The sequence below is a fragment of the Salmo salar genome, chromosome ssa20 (assembly GCF_905237065.1).
Source record: "Salmo salar chromosome ssa20, Ssal_v3.1, whole genome shotgun sequence".
NCBI classification, from domain to species: domain Eukaryota; kingdom Metazoa; phylum Chordata; class Actinopteri; order Salmoniformes; family Salmonidae; genus Salmo; species Salmo salar.
The window spans coordinates 2,586,879-2,610,717 of NC_059461.1; the positions used below are offsets into that span (position 1 = coordinate 2,586,879).

A 23,839-nucleotide genomic window follows, 5' to 3' on the forward strand; every position below is an offset into this window, starting at 1 on the left:
TGGCAGTAGTGCGCCTTTTGTCGCTTATCACACAGTAGAAGAAGAAACATCATTCTCCAGGAAGTGCTTCGTTATAAAATGTAGACAACTAACCTATGCTTTCACCTGTCAACAATGCTGTCACTGAATAATTTAGGCGTTATTTGCATCTCCCAGGCTCTTCAGCATTCACCAAAGTTATTAGCTATCAGGCAATGCTTATCAAAGGCTTCGTCTCGTGCAACGCTATACAACAACTCTATCACCTTCAGCAGTAAGGGCACAAGGAGGCACACAGGCTTCAGATTACTTAACGAAAGTATAGTAAAACATGTCAGTTCACTGCAAAGGACTTTCTGCACAGCCTCTGCGAAGCTACACTGTTGGAACTGTGGCCAGTCTGTCGAACAAACTCCGGCCTTCTTCTGTTTATCGTGTAACTTTGTCCAGCCTCCAGATGAGAGGGCATCCTATTTCCTGATTATGGAGTGGTGAGTGATATGACGTTTTCAATTGAAATGTTACATTATGTTTACACACTCATTAGGCTACCTATTATTATTATCATTATTATTATTATTCATTTAGTTTGTATTCACTATTTTGTTTGCACTCATCACAAACGGTGCCTCCAGAAAGTATTCACACCCCTTAACTTTTTTTCATTTTTTTTTGTGTTACAGCCTGAGTTTAAAATGTATTGAAATTGAGATTGTGTGTCGCTGGCTTACACACAATACCCCATAATTTCTAAGTGGAATTATGGTTTTAGAAAATTAAAAAAATGAATAAAAAATCAGTGGTGTTTTTTTATTTATTTATTTCACCTTTATTTAACCAGGTAAGCAAGTTGAGAACAAGTTCTCATTTACAATTGCGACCTGGCCAAAATAAAGCAAAGCGGTTCGACAACATACAAAAACACAGAGTTACACATGGAGTAAAACAACATACAATCAATGATGCAGTAGAAAAAAATAAGACTATATACAATGTGAGCAAATTATGTGAGATAAGGGAGGTAAAGGCAAAAAAGGCCATGGTGGCAAAGTAAATAAAGTATAGCAAGTAAAACACTGGAATGGTATGTAGATTTGTAGTTTGAAGAAAGTTCAAAGTTAAAATATAAATAATATGGTGCAAAGGAGCAAAATAAATAAAATAAATAAATACAGTAGGGGAAGAGGTAGTAGTTTGGGCTAAATTATAGATGGGCTATGTACAGGTGCAGTGATCTGGGAGCTGCTCTGATAGCTGGTGCTTAAAGCTAGTGAGGGAGATAAGTGTTTCCAGTTTCAGAGATTTTTGTAGTTCGTTCCAGTCATTGGCAGCAGAGAACTGGAAGGAGAGACGACCAAAGGAGGAGTTGGCTTTAGGGGTGACCAGAGAGATATACCTGCTGGAGCGCGTGCTACAGGTGGGTGCTGCTACGGTGACCAGTGAGCGGAGATAAGGGGGGACTTTACCTAGCAGGGTCTTGTAGATGACCTGGAGCCAATGTGTTTGGCGACGATTATGAAGCGAAGGCCAGCCAACGAGAGCGTACAGGTCGCAGTGGTGGGTAGTATATGGGGCTTTGGTGACAAAACGGATGGCACTGTGATAGACTGCATCCAGCTTGTTGAGTAGGGTATTGGAGGCTATTTTGTAAATGACATCGCCGAAGTCGAGGATTGGTAGGATGGTCAGTTTACGAGGGTATGTTTGGCAGCACGAGTGAAGGATGCTTTGTTGCGAAATAGGAAGCCAATTCTAGATTTAACTTTGGATTGGAGATGATTGATGCGAGTCTGGAAGGAGAGTTTACAGTCTAACCAGACACCTAGGTATTTGTAGTTGTCCACAAATTCTAAGTTAGAACCGTCCAGAGAAGTGATGCTGGACAGGCGGGCAGGTGCAGGCAGCGATCGGTTGAAGAGCATGCATTTAGTTTTACTTGTGTTTAGGAGCGGTTGGAGACCACGGAAGGAGAGTTGAATGGTTAAGTGTTAAGTGAAAATACTTTAAAGTCCTACTTATTTCGTTTTTTTTATTACTTTCTGTAGTGTACTTTACTATTCATATTTTTGGCAACTTTTACTTCACTACATTCCTAAATAAAATGATGTACTTATTACTCCATACGTTTTCCCGGACACCCAAAAGTACTCGTTACATTTTGAATGCTTAGAAGGACATACTTATCAAGAGAACATCCCTGGTCATCTCTACTGCCTCCTGATCTGGCAGACTCACAAAACACAAATACTTTATTTGTAAATGGAGTCTGAATGTTGGAGTGTGCCCCTGACTATCCATAAATTAAAAACCAGAAAGTTGTGAAATCTAGTTAGCTTAATATAAGGAATTTGAAATGAATTATCCTTTACTTTTGATACTTAACTATATTTTAGCAATTGCATTTACTTTTGATACTTAAGTATATTTAAAACCAAACACTTTTTTTTTACTTTTACTCAAGTAGTATTTTACTGGGTGACTTTTACTTGAGTCATTTTCTATAAAAGGTATCTTCACAATTGAGTACTTTTTCCACCACTGTTAAAAATGAAAATATTTAATGTCTTGAGTCAATAATTATTCATCCCCTTTGTTATGGCAAGCCTAAATAAGTTCAGGAGTAAAAATGTGCTCAACAAGTCACATAATAATTGCATGGACTTACTCTGTGTGCAATCAAATCAAATTTCAAATCAAATTTTATTGGTCACATACACATGGTTAGCAGATGTTAATGCGAGTGTAGCGAAATGCTTGTGCTTCACGTTCCGACCGTGCAGTAATATCTAACAATTTCACAACAACTACCTTATACACACAAGTGTAAAGGACAGGGAGTGTGAATACTTATGTAAATGAGATATTTCTGTATTTCATTTTCAATACATTTCCAAACATTTCTAAAAACATGTTTGCACTTTTTCATTATGGAGTATTGTGTAGATGGTTGAGAAAAAAAAAAAATGTATTTAATCCATTTTGAATTCAGGCTGTAACACAACAAAATGTGGAATAAATGTATGGGTAGGAATCGCAATCGGTTAAAAAAACAAGGCCTTTAATAGGACATCACCCTAAAGTAGCCTACAGTACAATGGATGCTTAACCTCTGTTATTGCTTATTTTAAGTGACCAGACCTTTGCACTGGATACCCAGAGGCTGCAGAAAACATACTTGAAGCTCCAGCGGTCTCTTCACCCTGACAACTTCAGCCAGAAAACTGTGGTATGGATGGAGGGCTCAGGCTTTGTCAGTTAAGGCTGGGACCACTTGGGTTTTGAGTAGGGATGGGCATTTTTAATGATTTCGCTATTAGAATGATATACAATTTTGGGGGTGGTTATCTGGGTATTCGAAATACATTTGTTTTAAAGTTTTAAAAACTTCAATGGGGACTTGCTCGCGTGACTCAGGTGAGGCGGTGCACTCTTTGCTTGTCAAATAATCGGGTTATCATTAATCGTTACCTCAAACACAAAGTTAAAATTGTCTCTATCGTAAAAATTCATGAAAACAGAAATGAGCTTTTGGGTCTTAATTTAAGGTTAACAGTGTGGTTAATGTTATTTGCTAACGTTTTATGCAGAAACATTTTTGAAATAGGCTAGGTTTGTTACTGTGGTAACTTGTGATGACCATTAAATCGATGTAAAGAAGCTACACTAGCCAGTTAAGTTAGCCAGTTAGTAAGGCTAATTGAGGCTGTTTTGCTGTGCTCCACGTTCTTATCCACAACAGCTCTATTCATATTAAACAACAGCCTACCTATTGGTTGATCATTGTAGCCTATTCCTTCTCATTTAGCCAACTTTATTCCGTAATTGTAATTCCATTTTGCATTGATTAGAAATCTCCCACTTCACTTGCTACACATGGAGTAGCCCAATAATGGACTAAAGGAGCCTAACATTAGTCTTTATAGTCCAGGGACCTTACATGTTCTGTTTAAAGGCGCGTTGGCTCTGGAAGCCAAAACAGCCAAATACTCCATCTAAACGTGATTCCATTCTCAATTGCGGTACGTTTCTTGAAACATAAATCCTTTTACTTTCATATCAAATTAATTTCACAAATGTAAAATACATTTGGTGTCCGTCTTCCGCTCACACAGGTGTTTGGAGACGCAGATGGCTAATTAGCACAGGTAGTCCATTCTGTCTTCTGTCTGTTTTCCGTAAACAAGCACTGTAACATGGAAATATGGCCGTGTCGGAACCCTAACCCTATAAAGGTATGTATCAATTTAACCTTAATCTCGCTGATATGAAAGATAAGGTACATATGCTTCCAAAACGTGTTATGTTCAGACTGAGCATTGGGTCCATTTACAAACTCCCCCATACAGAAGACGTCTTCGTCTAATGACTCTTATGTGTAGTATAATGGAACTGAGAGTGTTGATCAAGGAGCCGCTGACAGTAGTGCAGCTTTGATTGGCCGACAATAACAAGGTACACCTGTGAATTTTAATTTAAATTCTTTAGTAGTACACGGTCATAAAAACTGTCCTAAAACTGTTGTTTGATAAAAATGTTATGGTCTATCCTTGTATGTCGAAAATGTCACATACATAATTGAATTACATTTTAGCCTTTTTATTCAAATAGGCCTATGTCATGTTTTGAATACTCCCAGAAGTAGGCTAATTGAATTCTAACGTCCGTTCGGATATTCAAATATTATAATAACTGTGCCCTAGTTTTGCAAAAGGATAAGGCTGGGATAAGAGAAAAGGCGGGGGTCAGGGTTTTGACAAATTGGTCCAGTGCTAGGGTTAGGTTTACGCTAGGACTTTCATGAAGGCTAATGTTTGAATAGAGGTTTTGAAAATTGGTTAATAGGCCTACTAGGCCTCTACAGGACTAGGCCTCTACAGGACTAGGCCTCTACAGGACTAGGCCTCTACAGGACTAGGCCTCTACAGGACTAGGAATAGACAATACTAGGCCTCTACAGTACTAGGAAAGGACAATACTAGGCCTCTACAGTAGTAGGACTATGGACAGTAGTAGGAATGGACAGTACTAAGGATGGACAATACTAGGAATGGGTGCTTGCATTTCACACTTGAAACCATTTTAGACCCTGTAATATCATGGGATAATGATGTAATCGGGATAGGCTGGGATAATTATATAATTTAAATAACCCATCATACTTCAATGGGACTAGACAGTTATAATCTACATAGGCTTGGATAATGATATCATTTAAATTACCCACTATACTTCAATGGGACTAGACAGTTATCACCTAATTAGCTGACCTTATACTGTTGCACAATGGGACTGAAAGCAAAACAGGCTGCCAAGGATTCCTCTACCACAACCAAATTATTACACAACTTTCCGATTTATATTATTAATCAGCACCCCTGGCTACATTCCCATAATTTGACTCAGTCCTACAGGGGGTAAAACTCATTACTTACAATTACAAGGTTTCCAGGATGCTCCTGTTGCATTTGAGGCATCCAGGTAAAGACAAAGGGCATACTGCTGACATGACAGCCCCTCTGGCCACCACTGGAGGCTATTGATCCTGCCTGGGTTTGAAGGACCTGACGGCTGCAAATGCTCTCTGCCTGTCAGCCATCTCCAAATCTGCGTCCCACATGGCACCCTATTCACTTTGTAGTGCACTACTTTTTATTGGATGGAATAGGGTGCCATTTGGGATGCATCCTAAGCTTGTATCTACCGTTTCACCCATCCGCTACATCTCACTTATACCTGTTCCCTGATGGATCCAGACACATCCTAACCCGCTTCCCCGCTGTAAAGTGTCAAGATCTGTCGAAGGATCTAATTATCACCCATGGTTTGGCTTTTAAAGATAAATGGATATAGAGGAAAGGGGAATACCTAGTCAGTTGCACAATTTAAAGCATTCAACCCAAAATGTGTCTTCCGCATTCAACCCAATCCCTCTGAATCAGTGAGGTGGCAATGTGTGAAATAACTTGTAATGTAATTCCCATGGTGACATGGTCTTTCCCACATTTGTGACAGTTTGACAGTTTGAGGAAAGATGTGTTAAATGTGTTTGTTTATTTTTGTCTGTCTGATGTCCAATATTCTCTATATACAGTCACAGATGACATAAAATACTGTAAAATAACTAATAAAAACACTCAGCTATATTGTATGCAAAAATTGTTTTGTCAATTAGATTATTTAATACTAATATAATTGCTCAGAGAAAGATATTTTGTTTAACAAGTAATATACATTTAGATAGGGGTCAGAATTATTGGCACCCCAGTTTTCAATACTATGGCACCCTCTGCTTACGAGGATAATGGCACTGACCCTTTTTCTGAAATGTTTTATACGATTGGAGAACACACTGGGAGGGATCTTAGATCAGAGTTGCAGTCTGTTTTGGAATGGGTGGCCAGTAATAAACTGGTCCTGAACATTTCTAAAACTAAGAGCATTGTATTTGGTACAAATAATTTCTTAAGTTTTATACCTCAGCTGAATCTGGTAATGAATGGTGTGGTTGTTGAACAAGTTGAGGAGACTAAATTACTTGGTGTTACCTTAGATTGTAAACTGTCATAGTCAAAACATATAGATTCAATGGTTGTAAAGATTGGGAGAGGTCTGTCTGTAATAAAGAGATGCTCTGCTTATTTGACATCACACTTCACAAAGCGAGTCTTGCAGACTCTAATTTGATCTTATCTTGAAGAAAGACCTATTTAAGCTGCTGCTGGCCCAGAACAGAGCAGCCCGACTTAATTGTAATCAGAGGGCTAATATTAATACTATGGATGCCAGTCTCTCTTGGTTAAGAGTTGAGGAAAGACTGACTGCATCACTTCTCGTTTTAATAAGAAACATTAATGTGTTGGAAATTCCAAATTGTTTGCATAGTAAACTTACACGCAGCACTGACACACACATTTACCCCACCAGACATGCCACCAGGGGTCTTTTCACAGTCCCCAGATTCACAGCAAACCTGGTTTCCGAAAAACAAATAAAGCAACACCTCACGGCACAACTCCTCTCCCCCATATGATCTAATTGTTGTGTGTACTAACATGTATGTGGAACTGATAGATGCACACACACACTACATGTTAATGTTTTAAATGTATGTAAAGTCTTTTGTCTGTAATGTATTTTTTCTTCATGTGTTGTAACCCAGTAAGACTAGCTGTCGCTAATGGGGTTCCTAATAAATCAAAATAAAACCTTAGACATTCCTCTGTACAGAATCTTTCCAGATCCTTGATATCCTTCGTCTGTGCTTATGGACTGCTCTCTTCAATTCAAACCAAAGGTTTTCAATGGGGTTAAAGTCCAGAAACTGAGATGGCCATTGCAAAATGTTGATTTTGTGCTCAGTTAACCATTTCTTTGTGGATTTTGATGTGTGCTTGGGGTTATTGTCTTGCTGGAAGATCCACTTGCGGCCAGGTTTCAGCCTCCTGGTAGAGTCAACCAGGTTTTTGGCTAAAATGTCATGCTACTTGGTGACGTTCATGATGCCATTGACCTTAACAATATAACTCAGTATTTGTATTATTTATTTCATACAGTCTTTTTTGTTAATCTTTGTCAAGGGTGCCGATAATTTTGGATGTGACTGTATGTTACCATTATGTGATGTCAGTCTCGGCATATAGACTAACTACAGTACAGTGATCAATGTACTGGTATACCGATTCTTTACTTCTAAGTTAAAGTTGGCTATTTCTTTTGTCAGAGAGAACAAGAGTACTCTGAATACCAGTCAGCCCTAGTAAACAAAGCATACAGGACCCTGCTCAAGCCTTTGAGTCGTGGCCTTTACATGGTGAGTTTGATGTCCTTTTTAAAAAAAAAACGTTTTTGTATTATTTATATAGACACAATTTGAATTAATGTTAGCACCAGTGGAGGCTGCTGAGGGGAGGACGGCTCATAATAATGACTAGAACGTAGTGGATGGAATGGCATCAAACACATGGAAACCATGTGTTTGATGTATTTGGTAGCATTCCACGTATTCTGCTCCAGCTATTACCACGAGCCCGTCCTCTCCAATTAAGGTGCCACCAACCTTCGGTGGTTAGCACAGTTTTTCTTAACAGTCCCTTTTTCTCAAACCAATTCAATCTGTCAAATAGTATTAACGTAGCAAGAACCTTTTTAACCTAGCCTAGAACCCCTAAGAGCAATCAACAGCACAAAGCCCCCCCCCCATCAGTTTGTCTACTGTACTTGTTTGTTTTTATAGCATGCCAGACGGTCAGTGATATGTTTATATGTGACAACATGGTGGAATGTTTTGTTCCCTTCAATGTCCAAGTATTTTAAATTGACTTCCTGCTTCTATTTCAGCTGGAGCTGAATGGCATGGGGATAGAGGAGGGGACTGATGCGGGGGCTGATCCTCTGTTCCTTATGGAGTTGATGGAGATCAACCAAGCACTGGATGAGGCACGAAGCAAAGAAGAGTCGGCCATGATAGGCGCCTCTATGAAAGGTGTGGGTTGAAAGTCATTTTACTCAGGCTACTTCGTTTTTGTATTTGAGTATGTTGATTTGAGTCGGCAGGATGAGAGTTTAATGAAACGGATCAGTGTTTTGCTTATTTTTCCGGAAATGACTTTGACATGCTCACAGATGAGATTTAAATGCAAAATGTATTCAAGTTTTATTTTGCCCTTTTTACTTGCAGAGAAGTTGAAAGACTTGACTGAACAAATAGATGCATCCCTGCACAAAGGTATGCTGCACTATCTCAGATAGCAAAGTGTTTTGTTACTCTCCCTCCTCTGTCTTCAGTCTTCGGAGATGCTTGCTGATGCCCTGTTGAGACATGGTTCAACTTTCACTCAACGTCTATTTCTTTTCAACAGGAGAGCTTCAAGCTGCCAAAGCTCTTCTCGCCCAAATGAAATACTTTGCGAACATTGAAGAGAAGGTGAAGGAAAAACTTTCAGAGCTAATGTAAACTGTGTTGACTTCCTTTTGATGCTTCCAGGGTCATTTTAAGGTTGTTGAGTCTTTCAAAAAATACAATGCCACATTTGAATAGAAGGTTTTAAAGATATATTCGCATGCAAGTTTCAGGTATACAAATAAATGTCAAATATTTACTGATTACTTGTTGCCTTCCTTTTTGTGTGTGTAGTTGGTCAGTTAAAAGGACAGTTACATTATCCAGTTTGATTCAAATCAAAACATGACATCCTTTACTCCCTCGATCTCCCCACAGCTTCTCATTGCCATCAGACTGCTAAACAGCAATCACTAACTCAGAGGCTGCTGCCTACATTGAGACCCAATCACTGGTCACTTTTTAATAAATGGATCACTAGTCACTTTAAACAATGCCACTTTAAACAATGCGTACATATCTTACATTACTCATATCATATGTAGATACTGTATTTTATACCATCTATTGCACCTTGCCTATGCCGCTCGGCCATCACTCATCCATATATTTATGTACGTATTCTCATTCACCCCTTTTAGATTTGTGTGTATTAGGTAGTTGTTGGGGAATTGTTAAATCACTTGTTAGATATTACTGCACTGTCAACTAGAAGCACAAGCATTTTGCTACACTTGCATTAACATCTGCTAACCATGTGTATGTGACCAATAAAATTTGATTTGAAATATTTGTAAATAATACAGTATTAAGGACATTGGAGGGTCAGGATGGTGTATTTCAACTGAATACATGTAATATGACAGAAACAGACATTTAATTGCACTGATTGAAATACCGAAAACAACATTTACATGATTATCCTGCCTGGCAGTACAGCATGTAATTAATAGGTCCTCTGGTTGAGTCACTGGGAAATGTGAGTTGTGAATATGCACCTCGTAACCTGTAGAGGGAGACATACTACCTTGAAAATACAGGGTGAAGAAAAGCAGCTCATATCTCTGTCTGAACCAAGAGGATGCCCTTCACAGAATTAGAAAGTTATTTATGTATGCCAAATACACACATATAGAAAACAATGTTATGCTAGTCAGATGGGCGCTATTGAATAATGATTAAGCTGCCTGTTCAGTAGGGCCTCGGATCTCTCCTCGTTGTAATTGTTAGTTCAAGAAGAATGGCAAGTTGTGCCAGTCATGGCGTCCCTTAGAGATCACTCCCATACAATTTGTTAAAGCATTTTTATTTATTTTTTAATCTACAGTGGATTGAATATTTGAAAATCAAGCTTCCATTTTCCCCCCTTTTGTTTATTCATCATGCATTTATGGAACTCAAAGTTAATACCCAGCTAGCACAGAACATTCTGAGAACCACATGTTTCTTAGAGCTTGGTGACAGCGTGATTTTAATATGGTTATTTTGCATACAACTTTCCCACAACTTTCTGGGAATGGTGCAGGATAGTTGCTTGTCTTTGGTACATTCTCTGCACACTAAGGAACTTGACAAAAAAAATGTTATTTTCTTGGTATTTCATTACTTTAACAGAACGTTACATTTCATTTACATTTTGGTAATGTTCTAGGAATGTTCCCCAACTGGTTTGACATTGGGAATGTTCTCAAATAGATCAGAGAATGTTAAGAAATAACGTTCTATGGAAATTTCAGTACTAAATCATGTTTCCTATAGGTTTCCTCATGATTCTATTTAAAGTCATGTTCTCATCTTGTTCTGAGAACATTAAGAAAACTTTAATAAAATCCACACAAAAATCTTTATGTTCAGAGACTGTTCTAAGAATTTTATTTAAAAACATACATTCCATTTTCAGCATTAACAAAACTCTATCCTCGATCTTGTCTGTTCAGGTGTGTTGGCCTCGCCCACTAATTGGCCACACCTGATCTTAATGAGTGCTTGTTTCCTTTGAAATTCGGTCTGTTTGAATAGACTAAAATGATGTATGAGTTTTAAAAAAAACATGACATGCTAGCTCTATCCTGGTGGCGCAGTGGACTAATTTCATGGATAGAGAACAGACGATCATAGGTTTGAATCCCACTGACGCCGTGCCACAATAATAAAGAAATCTATTTGTGTGATTTATGCCTAAGCAAATGAATTTCCATGTGTCCTATCTGTGCTTGGAGTACAAAACAGTTAATATAAGCTAGCAGTCTTATTGAAATGTTCTCAGAACATTATTTAACATTATTATTTAATTAACTTCAATTAACCTATAATTTCCATACTCAGAACATTAAAAAACTTTCCAGGAAAACTTTCAGGGAACCTTAGTAAAATGTTCTCAGAACCTTAAAAAAACGTTACGTCGTTTTACCGGTCATGGAACTTATGGCTTCATTCCCTGAACCAATGGAATACCTGTGAGATAGCAGTCTTTGTGCACCATGCCTGATCAGTTCCACCACCTCTGCAACCTCTTTACTGTCCATCAAATCCCAGGGATCATCTTCAGATATATGTGTGTGTGGAGCTGTTCTACATCCCTCATAACCAGGTGCTTGACTAAGGGTCCATCATAACCAAGGCTTCATAGTCATAGTCTATGACCTAAACTCTAAGTAACCTCTAGGTAACCTGAAGTCACCCTCACAGGTTCTGTCACTCTCCTCATCTTCTGCTGGGCCTGTCCCAGACCGTAATCACAGCCAACCACCCACAATAAATATTGGCCAAATAATAATCATACCCGACTTCCAATGGAATATAAAGGAATAAGTAGGATGTGACATGTAGGACTTTTTGCCGCATTCAACATAAAACAACTCCAACCACAGGTCAATTAGATTTTAGAAAGATCTAAGGGCAGGTCTGTTTGTGACAGCCCTTTCACAGTCTCTCCTTCACAACCAGACAACCAACCATTCCACTGCTGTAGTATCCCCAGTATCATTCAGGCTGAGATAACATTCCAGTTCATAAATGGGTCTCGTCGGCATAAAAGCTGCATCTTCTGAGTGCCTGCACCAAACTGTTGTAGAAAAACGAAACTGATCACAACACAGCCCTGAATACCCTGCCAGTCAAACAGGAAGGATACTGCCCTTGTCGCTGCAGCTTGCCCAGAATGACCAGTTAGCTGTGCAACCTTGTCAGGCTCCCAGAACTACAACCACTACTGGGTACTTTGTGTCCTCAACCTTCTAGCACATACTCTTGCCCTGGTCACCTTTAAGACTGAATCAACCTTGCACACTTAGTTTCAGTGGGGAAAGTTAGAGCTATACATACACTGATCAAAAATATAAACCCAACATGTAAAGTGTTGGTCCCATGTTTCATGAACTGATATAAAAGATCCCAGAAATTGTCCATGCACACAAAAGGCTTATTTCTCTCAAATGTTGTGCACAAATGTATTTCCATCCCAGTTAGTGAGCATTTCTCCTTTGCCCACATAATCCATCTACCTGACAGGTGTGGCACATCAAGAAGCTGATTAAACATCCTGGCCTCCCGAGTGGAGCAGTGGTCTAAGGAACTGCATCGCAGTGCTAGCTGTGCCACTAGAGATTATTGGTTTGAGTCCAGGCTCTGTCGCGACCGGGAGACCCATGGGGCGGCGCACAATTGGCCCAGCGTCGTTAGGAGAGGGTTTGGCCGGCAGGGATGTCCTTGTTCCATCACGCACTAGCGACTCCTGTGGCGGGCCGGGCGCAGTGCACGCTGACACGGTCACCAGGTGTATGGTGTGTCCTCCGACACATTTGTGCAGCTGGCTTCCAGGTTAAGTGGGCATTGTGTCAAGAAGCAGTGCGGCTTGGTTTGGTTGTGTTTCGGAGCACGCACGGCTTTCGACCTTCGCCTCTCCCGAGTCCATACAGGAGTTGCAGCGATGAGACAAGACTGTAACTACCAATTGGATACCGTGAAATTGGGGAGAAAAAGGGCCAGTTGTGTGCCGCCCCATGGGTCTCCCGGTTGCGGCTGGCTGCGACCGAGCCTGGACTTAAACCAGGATCTCTAGTGGCACAGCTAGCACTGCGATGCAGTGCCTTAGTCCACTGCGCCACTCGGGAGGGATCCTTGAGATGTTTCTACAACTTGATTGGAGTCCACCTGTGGTAAGTTCAATTGATTGGACATGATTTAGAAAAGCACACACCGGTCTATTTAAGGTCCCATAGTTGACAGTCCATGTCAGAGCAAAAACCAAGCTATGAGGTTGAAGGAATTGTCCGTAGAGCTCTAAGACAGGATTCTGTCCAGGAACAGATCTGGTGTTCTGCAGCATTGAAGGTCCCCAAGAACACGGTGGCCTCCATCATTCTGAAATGGAAGAAGTTTGGAACATCAAGACTCTTCCTAGAGCTGGCCGCCCGGCCAAACTGAGCAATCAGGGGAGCTCCAGAGTTCCTCTGTGGAGATGGGAGAATCTTCCAGAAGGACAACCATCTCTGCAGACCTCCACCAATCAGGCCTTCATGGTAGAGTGACCAGAAGGAAGCTACTCCTCAGTAAAAGGCACATGACAGCCCACTTGGAGTTTGCCAAAAGGCACCTAAAGGACTCTCAGACCATGACAAACAAGACTCTCTGGTCTGATGAAACCAAGACTGAACTCGTTGGCCTGAATGCCAAGCGTCACGTTTGGAGGAAACTTAGCACCATCCCTACGGTGAAGCATGGTGGTGGCAGCATCATGCTGTGGGGATGTTTTTCAGAGGCAGGGACTGGGAGACTAGTCAGGATCGAGGGAAAGATGAACGGGGCCCATGTACAGAGATTTCCTTGATGAAAACCTAAATTGATGAGGGGGGGGAACCATTTAATCCATTTTAGAATAAGGCTGTAACGTAACAAAATGTGGAAAAAGTTAAGGGGTCTGAATTCTTTCCAAATGCACTGTATGCTACAAGAGTGGCTGACTGTTGTATGACAGGTAGCTTGATTATTCTACTATGTGCTTGTATCGTGAAAAACATGAACACACATTGAAAAGCTTGTTGGCTTCAGCTATTCATACAAAACAAATGTGACTATGTGAATGAATGTCGCCGACAAGTATCTGAAGGTGACTTCTATCACAAACAAAATTATGACCCTACCCAAGAATTCCAGCATAATATGTCATCCACAGTGGAAAGCTGTTTGGAATCAGGAAAAATCACCAAAAAGTAAGTTGAATTTCTGTGTGAAATTTCCTAAGATACCAACTTTCTATACAGTCGCTAAATTACTTAAACAAGTGTCTCCTCCTCCAGGTAGACCCATTGTAGCAGCAATCGACTCTGTGACATCCAACATTTCTAAGTTTGTGGATTACCACATTAAACCGATTGCTGAGAATCTTCCATCTTATGTCAAAGACACTAGTCACATGATCTCATTGATAGAGGGTTTACGAAGGATTCCAGAGGGCAATCTGCTGGCCACTTTTGATGTGGAGAGCTTGTACACTAACATCCCACACACTGGAGGCTTGCAGGCGCTGCAACACTTTCTTCAGCAGAGAGACTCTACCCTTGCTCCATCCAATGATTGCATCTTACAACTTACTGAACTGGTATTATCCAATAACTACTTCGTCTTTGAGTCAGACTTTTTCCTTCAAATTTGGGGTATAGCCAAGGGCTCCCCCTTTTCCCCCAACTATGTGAACCTGTATGTGGGACAACTTGAGCAAGCGCTCCTTTACAAAACAGACACACCCACTACTTTCTAAAATCCTCCTATGGAAGAGATACATAGATGATGTCTTTGTGCTCTGGGAAGGAAGTCAGCAGGAACTAAATTAATTCCAAACTACCTGAAAGTATGGATAATCAAAGAGAATGATGCATTACACACAGACCGCAATACCCTGCTATGTGCGAATAGTATGCATCCCCTTCCCTTAGGAATGGCCTACCATATAGACAGTTATGCAGGGTTAAACGAATCTGTGGCCACCAGACAGATTTTGACAGTAATGCTAAAGAAATGACAGATACATTCAAAATGAAATGCTACAAAGACAAAACTCTTGATGCTGCAATGATGAAAATATCTCAAAAACCAAGTGAGGAATTACTAAAAACTCAACCAAAGAAGAAAAACAACGCAACCGTCTTTTGCACCAAGTACACCAAGTGTTCGGAGAAAATGAAAGCAATCCTGAAAAAGCACTGGCATATTCTGCAATCAGACAAAAAAATTGCACACCTCTTCAAGGAACCCCCACTGGTGGTCTATAAGCCTGGTTGCAATATTGGAGATATCTTGGTGAGATCTGACATGCCCCCTGAGCCCACTCAGACACTCTTGACACCCATTCCAAATGGAAACTACAAATGTGGCTCATGCGCACAGTGCAATAGCACTATAAAAACATCATTCTTCAGACGCCCACATACAGGTCTGAAAATCCCTGTTAGGGGTAAGATCTCATGCAAGACCAAGGGAGTAATCTATCTCATCACCTCTTCATGTGGAAAAGCCAACGTAGGACAAACAAAAAGACAATTAAAACAACGCATAGCTGAACACTGCAGCTCAATCAGGTGTAAGAACATTGACTATCCAGTAGCAGCTCACTTTGTTGAAGCGAACCATTCAATCTCCTCCCTCATATACACAGGCATTGAGCATGTTGCTCTACCAAGGAGAGGATGTAACATCAAGATCCTTCTACTGCAACGGGAAGCTGACTGGATATCCTATCTAAAAACATTGACCCCTAGTGGTCTGAATATTGGCCCATCTTATGAACAATTCTCTCTTTTATGAACAAGTCTTACAAATGTATATATTCTTTCTACAGCTTATTAGCATACACCAAATATGTTCCCCATGTTGATGATGCTTATTATGCATTAAGGTTGAACCAAAAGATTACATGTAACAAATATGAAATGAAATAGGAAACAATTAAATATGTGAAATTGAATTAAACAATAATGTATGTTGATGCTAATATTATGTACAATATTCAATTATGTTTCCATATGATAACAATAGCCTAATATTTTAATGTCATAAACTATTGTTTTTGAAAATGTTCTCTCAATTCATTCTAATTAACTTAATTATTATGACACACCCTCAATATTTTCATTGGTTGCACTAAGTACTCTGTTTGTCTACATAACCTGGTTCAAGTATTCATGACATTACCCTGAAGAAGGCACAGTGATGCTGAAATGTTGGTGATTTACCCAATAAACTACTGGGAGTTTATATATGGAGTGTGCAACTCTCTTTATTTTTATAGTTTATAGTTTATTCGCCATTAGTCAGCATCTCCACACAAAATAATTTTTCTAGGTGTGCGCCAGCTCATGTTTTTTATTCGGCTTCAGCTATTCAAACAAAACTTAGTCATTCCAGTGCCACTCAGTCCTAGTTATACCAAGAGACGATTTGACCTCCATCAAATCGTATTATGGCAGCTCTATGGGATTTGAGGAAAAATCCAGGGTGGCCCCAAAGCTAATCTGTGGTGGCCCCCTGACTAAATTGCATGAGTAGGGGCTAAAGACACAAAATCCTTCAAAGAACCTTGGATCCCCAATTCTTTTTTTCGATGTATGAGCACGCTTGTTCATCTTATATCCAATTACAATAACCACAGCATCAAAAGACGTGTAACTGTATGTGTTTTTGTGAGCAAGCTACCATGCAGGACTGAATGAGAGCACATGTGTCTATTAATCAGCTACAAAAAGTAAAGCTTACATTCATCAAATATTCATAGTTGATATTTCCATCTATTGTATCTCTGTGTTTACTTTTCTATATGTCCTAGATGCATTAAGATATCCTAATGCTGTTTTTGTGTATGTAGGGTAGACAACTGACTACTTGTATTCCAAATGTTAGCAATATCAGAGCATGTAATATTGGGTTACATGAGTTTGTGGTATTCTGTATTTTTTGAGTTTATGGGGTGTGTCACACTATTGCTACATTTAACCACTTTTACAGTAAGATATTTGTACACAACCATCCATTTAATAAATGGGAGACATTAGAGATGTGAAAAAACAAGCTTGTGCTTTGTTCTACCTCGGGTAGGGGTCTCTAACAAACTTGGAGGCCTTGCTACTTGTCACGACTTCCACTGAAGGTGGATCCTCTCCCTGTTCGGGCCGCGCTCGGCGGTCGTCGTCTCCGGTCTACTAGCTGCCACCGATCCCTTTTCCTTTTCATTTGGTTTTGTCTGTCTTGTGTTTCACCTGTGTTGAGTTTAGGTTCATTAGTGGGGTATTTAATCTCGCCCTACCAGGTTGGTTTCGTGCGGGATTGTTTGTGTACCTGTCGTTGGTTTGCGGTTTATTTGGTTCGTTTAGACAGGTGTATTTTTCTGGAGTGTGTTCCGGATCATTTAGTGGGCTGCTGTATTTGGTCCTGTGCCTGTGCTAATAATGGACTCTTGAATAAACACCTTCTCTACATTATTTACTCTCATGCGCCTGACTTCACACCCACCTCTCCTAGGGAGCTTTGACACTACTAGCCTATTTTATGTAATTTGTTAGACTCAAATGAAAAGTGATTACATGTATAGATCAGTGATACACAGGGACACTTAAGCAACGATAAGAAACAGAATCATCATCACATAGATCTACTAATTAGTGAAGTAGTTCCTCACACAGCAATCTGAAAGTAGTATTAGAGGGAACACAACTTGCTTTCTCCAATCTATGTCAAACATAAACGGCATGTAAAATGCCACAGAACTATTCTTAGGGGCCCTGACTGGGATTCTCTGGGAACATCCATCCATACAGTAACAGGACTTGACTGGTTGTTTATTAAGTCTGGAACAACAATGTAATATGTTCCTGCTGCCACTTTGGAGAAGCTGCTTCCCTATTACTGTTGGATAGACAGTAAATTAAACAGTAGGTCTGCCTGGCACACCCACTGCAGTGAGACTCACAGGCCTATTTATTATTCATGCTGTAATCGGAAGGCATCTACCGCCTCTAAATTAATGAGAAAATGTGATCGACCAACTCGGAGGCCACTGCTGTCTCCAGGGACTCTTTGAAATTGAGTTTGAAAGAAAAGGGAAGGGGTAGAAAACACTAACTGCAGCATAGCAAGAGAAATTGACTTGGATGGGAATGCACGGTGGAATGAACTAGCTACATGTGGTTTTAGATTAAGAAAGGCAGGCTTAGTTAGCGGCAATGAGTGGGAAAGGAAATGGAGCAAAAATATACTTTTTTTCTGCTGCTTTAATGGCACCTGGGCTTAAAGTGGAAAGGGAAAACATTTGGGCACTGTTTGCTTGTCTGTCTAATCCCTTTAGTCGCTTCCTTGGTTCTGCTACTGGAAGCTGAGGGTTATAGCTGAGGGTGATATAAAAAAAAATTAAACTCTTGTAACCTTGTAAGTTTCTCACAAAAGTTTCTGACAGAAACCAAAGGTGAAACAGCTAATTATCAGCCTGGTCCCAAACTGACAGATTCTGCCAGTATGTCTCACAATCTGCCATGGTAAATTTTGTCAGGAAAAGGAATGTAAAATAATCATATTTCTATGGAGAAATCCTATGATTGAGGTTTGGACCAATGGAGAAACCATATGATTGAGGTCTGGACCAATGGAGAATGAATTTGGTCCTCTGGTTCACAAGTGTGAATTGAGCTGTGGTTGGTCCTCCACCAGTCTCATTATCAGCTAATAGTCACTCAGTCTCTGATGTGTGTTACCTTAGCTACAGAGCGCGTGTGTATATTTCTGTGTGTGAGCGAGTGTCTACTCTGCCTTTCTGAGGGAGTAATATTTCCATTCTCTACCACTGTTAAAGGTTTCATGCTGCCTCTAATATTTCCATAGTCTACCACTGTTAAAGGTTTCATGCTGCCTCTAATATTTGCATTCTCTACCACTGTTAAAGGTTACATGCTGCTTCTAATATTTCCATTCTCTACCACTGTTAAAGGTTACATGCTGCCTCTAATATTTCCATTCTCTACCACTGTTAAAGGTTACATGCTGCCTCTAATATTTCCATTCTCTACCACTATTAAAGGTTTCATGCTGCCTCTAATATTTCCATTCTCTACCACTGTTAAAGGTTACATGCTGACTTTAATATTTCCATAATCTACCACTGTTAAAGGTTCCATGCTGCCTCTAATATCTCCATAACCTACCACTGTTAAAGGTTCCATGCTGCCTCTAATATTTCCATAATCTATCTCTGTTAAATGTTCCATGCTGCCTCTAACCTATTCTCTTCTCCCTCACTGTTATGTTATTTTCTTCAAAATGTTTTCCCTCGCTGTTATGTTCTTCTCCTGAATATGGCACTACCTCTTCCTGAGTACCTGTTTGTCCTCTTTCTTATTCCACCCACCCCAGCTCTGGCCGTTAGGCCCTTGCCCCCAACACAGTGTTAGGCCAAAGATCTGAACTCCTGCCAGCGCTAGACTGGACTCAAGCCGTAGTGTTGGTATTTTATTAGGATCCCCCATTAGCTGTTGCGAAAGCAGCAGCTGCTCTTCCTGGGGTCCACACAAAACATGAAACATAACATAATACAGAACATTAATAGACAATATCAGCTCAAGGACAGAACTACATCAATTTAAAAAAGGCACACGTAGCCTACATATCAATACATACACACAAACTATCTAGGTCAAATAGGGGAGAGGCGTTTTGCCGTGAGATGTTGCTTTGTCTGTTTTTTTAAACCAGGTTTGCTGTTCATTTGAGCAATATGAGATGGAAGGGAGTTCCATGCAATAATGGCTCTATATAATACTGTACACTTTCTTGAATTTGGGGACTGTGAAAAGACCCCTGGTGGCATGTCTGGCGGGGTAAGGGTGTGTGTCAGAGTTGTGAGTAAGTTGACTATGCAAACAATTTGGAATTTTCAACACAATGTTTCTTCTACAAAGAAGAAGTGATGCAGTCAGTCTCTCCTCAACTCTTAGCCAAGAGAGACTGGCATGCATAGTATTAATATTAGCCCTCTGATTACAATCAAGAGCAAGACGTGCTGCTCTGTTCTGGGCCAGCTGCACCTTAACTTGGTCTTTCCTTTCAGCTTTTGGCCACATGACTGGACAATAATCCAGATAAGACAAAACTAGAGCCTGCAGGACTTGCTTTTTGGAGTGTGGTGTCAAATAAGCAGAGCATCTCTTTATTATGGACAGACCTCTCCCCATCTTTACAACCATTGAATCTATCTGTTTTGACTGTGATAGTTTATGATCCAAGGTAACACCAAGTAATTTAGTCTCCTCAACTTGTTCAACAGTCACACCATTCATTACCAGATTCAGCTGAGGTCTAGAATTTAGGGAATGATTTGTGCCAAATACAATGTTCTTAGTTATGTTGACCCTGACCTTGTTGTTGTTTACAAACAACAAACAACAACAACATTTAGAACACATGTCGAGCTATTTACAGTGCCTTCAGAAAGTATTAACACCCCTTGATTTATTCCACATTTTGTTGTTTTACAAGGTGGGATTAAAATGGATTTCATTGTCATTTTTTTGTCAAGAATCTGCACAAAATACTCTGTAATGTCAAAGTGGAAGACAAATTCGAACATTTGTAAAAAATATTATGAAAAATAAAACACTAATATATCTTAATTAGATAAGTATTCAACCCCCTGAGTCACATGTTAGAATCATCTTTGGCAGCGATTAGAGCTATGAGTCTTTCTGGGTAAGTCTCTAAGAGCGTTGCACACCTGGATTGTACAATATTTGGACATTATTCTTAAAATTCTTCAAGTTGGTTGTTGATCATTCTGTCGAGTTTGTTGTTGATCATTGCTAGACAACCATTTTCAAGTCTTGCCATTGATTTTCAAGCTGATTTCACGTAAAAAACGGTAACTAGGCCACTCAGGAACATTCAATGATGTCATACTAAGCAACTCTGGTGTATATTTGGCCTTGTGTTTTAGGTTATTGTCCTGCTGAAAGGTGACATTTTCTCCCAGTTTGAACCAGGTTTTCCTCTATGATTTTGCCTGTGCTTAGCTCTTTTCTGTTTCTTTTTATCTAAAAAAAACTCCCTGGTCCTTGCCGATCACAAGTATACCCATCACAAGCCACCACCATGCTTGAAAATATGAAGAGTGGTACTCAGTGATGTGTTGTGTTGGATTTTCCCCAAACATAACGCTTTGTATTCAGGACATAAAGTTAATTTCTTTGCCACATTTTTTGCAGTTTTATTTTAGTGCCTTGTTGCAAACAGGATGCATGTTTTTGAATATTTTATTCTGTACAGGCTTCCTTCTTTTCACTCTGTCAATTAGGTTAGTATTGTGGAGTAACTCAAATGTTGTTGATCCATCTTCAGTTTTCTCCTGTTACAGCCATTACACTCTGCAACTGTTTTAAAGTCACCAATGGCCTCAAGGTGAAATCCCTCAGCGGTTTCTTTACTCTCTGGCAGCTGTAGAGACTGGGTGTATTGATATACCATCCAAAGTGTAATTAATAACTTCATGACACTCAAAGGGATATTCAATGTCAGCTTCTTTTTTTTAATCTACATATTGAGGTCCTTCTTTGTGAGGAATTGGAAACCCTCCCTGATCTTTGTGAGGCATTGGAAACCCTCCCTGATCTTTGTGGGTGAATCTGTGTTTGAAATTCACTGCTCAAGTGAGGGACCTTATGTGTAGGGTACCGAGATGAGTTAGTAATTCAAAAATCATGTTAAACACTATTAAACACCATGCAACGTATTAATTGTTAGGCCAATTTTTACTCATTAACATTTTAGGCGTGCCATTATAAAGGGGCTGAATACATATTGACTCAAGACATTTCAGCTTTGAATTTTTTAAATTAATTTCTAAAATGTTCTACCAAGAAAATTCCACCTTGACATAATGGAGTATTGTGAGTAGATCAGTAACACAAAATATGCAACGCAACAAAATGTGGAAAAAGTAAACAGGTGTGAATACTTTCTGATGACCCTGTATACTATGTCCCTTTCCCTCTAATGAGGAACATTAAATAAAGCTAGGAAGTTGGACTAATGCTTTGTGATTTGTGATGGCAGTGGGATGATAGGATCATTGCATAAGATGAATAGGCAGTTTGACAGAGTACTATTTTTACTGCCAGTACCATTGAAATGGATCCCTGTAGGCATGTAAAGCTTATTAACATTGACATGCAGTGATATGATAGGTGAAATTAATCTGAGCCAAACGCATTTAAATACAACTCATGTTCACCTGTTGTTGGGGTTGTTTTTCCTTTGCTGTGTTTTTTTTTTTAAAGATATGACTGCAGGCGCTTTCTTGCATTCTCCCTGAGTTATCTGGCTGCAGCTGTTTTGTTTTTATTTTGGGTAGGAAGTAATGTCGTCGTCTGGGTCTGTTTTAACTTGAAGAGGACCTCGCTCGTTAACAGCGCTGTGAGGATTGTGAGGATCTCAAGGCTATAGTGGGGTCGTGTCTTCCTCTTTTAAAACACATTTATAATGTCAAATCCGAACGCGGCACAAGCAGGCCCCTTTCTACACAGCAGGTTGTGTATTTGTGAGGAGAGTAATTCTTTGAGAAAGCGGTAGAGAGAGACAGGCGAGAGCAACCGAGAGAGTAAGATGGAAAGAGGGAGTGAGAAAAAGAGGGAGAGAGAGAGGGACTCACTGCAGCAAGCAGGCAACTCCTCTAAGCTTTTGATAAGGGTCTTACTGAGAGATTTCTGGGAAAATCTCTTTCCTCTTTCCCCATTCAGCAATATTAGGCAGAATGTGGTAGCAGTTAGACAAGACACTGTGTGTGCGCGTCTGCGTGTGTGTGTGTGTGTGTGTGTGTGTGTGTGTGTGTGTGCGTGCGTGCACTGTGACTCAGATCCTTTCGTCACTTCATTTCTAAATCCTCTTGCTTCCCGGGAACGTGTAATCCCCCTCCAAAAAAATCCGTTGTTAGGCAATCCCCTTATCAATTACCTTTCCAAAATCTCCTGCGTGTTTCTCCTGAAATCATATTGGATTACATATTGGATGTACACAGCACCTGCTAGCTGTGGTACAGTAGAATAGACTGCAGCATTCAGGCAACTAACACCATCTAGGCTACACGTGTCCTCACACCATGAATACTAGGATGCTTTCTGTTAACACAAAAACATCCTCCTTGGCTCTCTCTCCCTCCTTTATTGGTAATGATCACAGGGTGACCCTGCATTGCATTCAGATCAATAGAAAGATCCTATGGAATTCTTAAGCCAAATTAATAGCGGGCTAAACCGAAATCGATCTGCAAACGTGAGATGGCCACAGCAAATTCAATAATCACAATTATCAAATAGCTGGAATGGTGACAATATCTCAATATCGCTTCCCTCTGAAGAATGTGTGGTCCCTGCAGGTGCGCATAGTCAGATTTTAATTAAAGATTGGCAGAGCAGCAGGCTCTCTGGTGGATCTGGAAACTTCACAGAGATGTAAAAGTCCTTGGTCATTCCATTGAAACCTTAGAAGATATTGTTTTAAGGGGCCTTTGTGGTCCAGGGCTTTGGGGGGAGCCTTTGAAAGCAAGACAGGAAGCAGAGACACTGATTGATACTTGAGGTGTGTGAATAAATACAGAACCACCAACCATTCATATTAACCGTAGTGGTGTGGCAATCACAAGCCTCTGGAGAGAGATTTGTCTCCTTACCTTCAGGCACCCTCTACCTACACAGTATATCTCATGGCAGACTCTGTCGGACACCCTCTACATAGACAGAAATCTCATGGCAGGCTCTGTCAGACACCCTCTACCTAGACAGAAATCTCATGGCAGGCTGTCAGACACCCTCTACCTAGACAGAAATCTCATGTCAGGCTCTGTCAGACACCCTCTACCTAGACAGAAATCTCATGGCAGGCTCTGTCAGACACCCTCTACCTAGACAGAAATCTCATGTCAGGCTCTGTCAGACACCCTCTACCTAGACAGAAATCTCATGTCAGGCTCTGTCAGACACCCTCTACCTAGACAGA

The 23,839-nt window shown here is 40.2% G+C and overlaps 1 protein-coding gene across 1 annotated transcript; it reads left to right on the forward strand.

The window, feature by feature from the left end:
• The first annotated feature begins 18 nt into the window (after positions 1-18).
• On the forward strand, positions 19-9,081 carry hscb (HscB mitochondrial iron-sulfur cluster cochaperone). The gene is made up of 6 exons (XM_014160008.2): positions 19-470; positions 3,109-3,205; positions 7,700-7,789; positions 8,317-8,461; positions 8,657-8,704; positions 8,838-9,081. Exons 1-6 carry the CDS (start codon positions 115-117, stop codon positions 8,930-8,932), a joined length of 831 nt encoding a protein of 276 aa, XP_014015483.2. The 5' UTR covers positions 19-114; the 3' UTR covers positions 8,933-9,081.
• Positions 9,082-23,839: the final 14,758 nt, after the last annotated feature.

What these genes read in the sequence shown, in the direction of transcription:
- hscb (XM_014160008.2), top strand. Translation starts at nt 115, where the DNA reads ATGCTGTCACTGAATAATTTAGGCGTTATTTGCATCTCCCAGGCTCTT. An exon ending in ACTTCAGCCAGAAAACTGTG is followed by an intron (nt 3,206 to 7,699) that starts GTATGGATGGAG and finishes TTCTTTTGTCAG; the next exon opens with AGAGAACAAGAGTACTCTGA. An exon ending in GATAGGCGCCTCTATGAAAG is followed by an intron (nt 8,462 to 8,656) that starts GTGTGGGTTGAA and finishes TTTTACTTGCAG; the next exon opens with AGAAGTTGAAAGACTTGACT.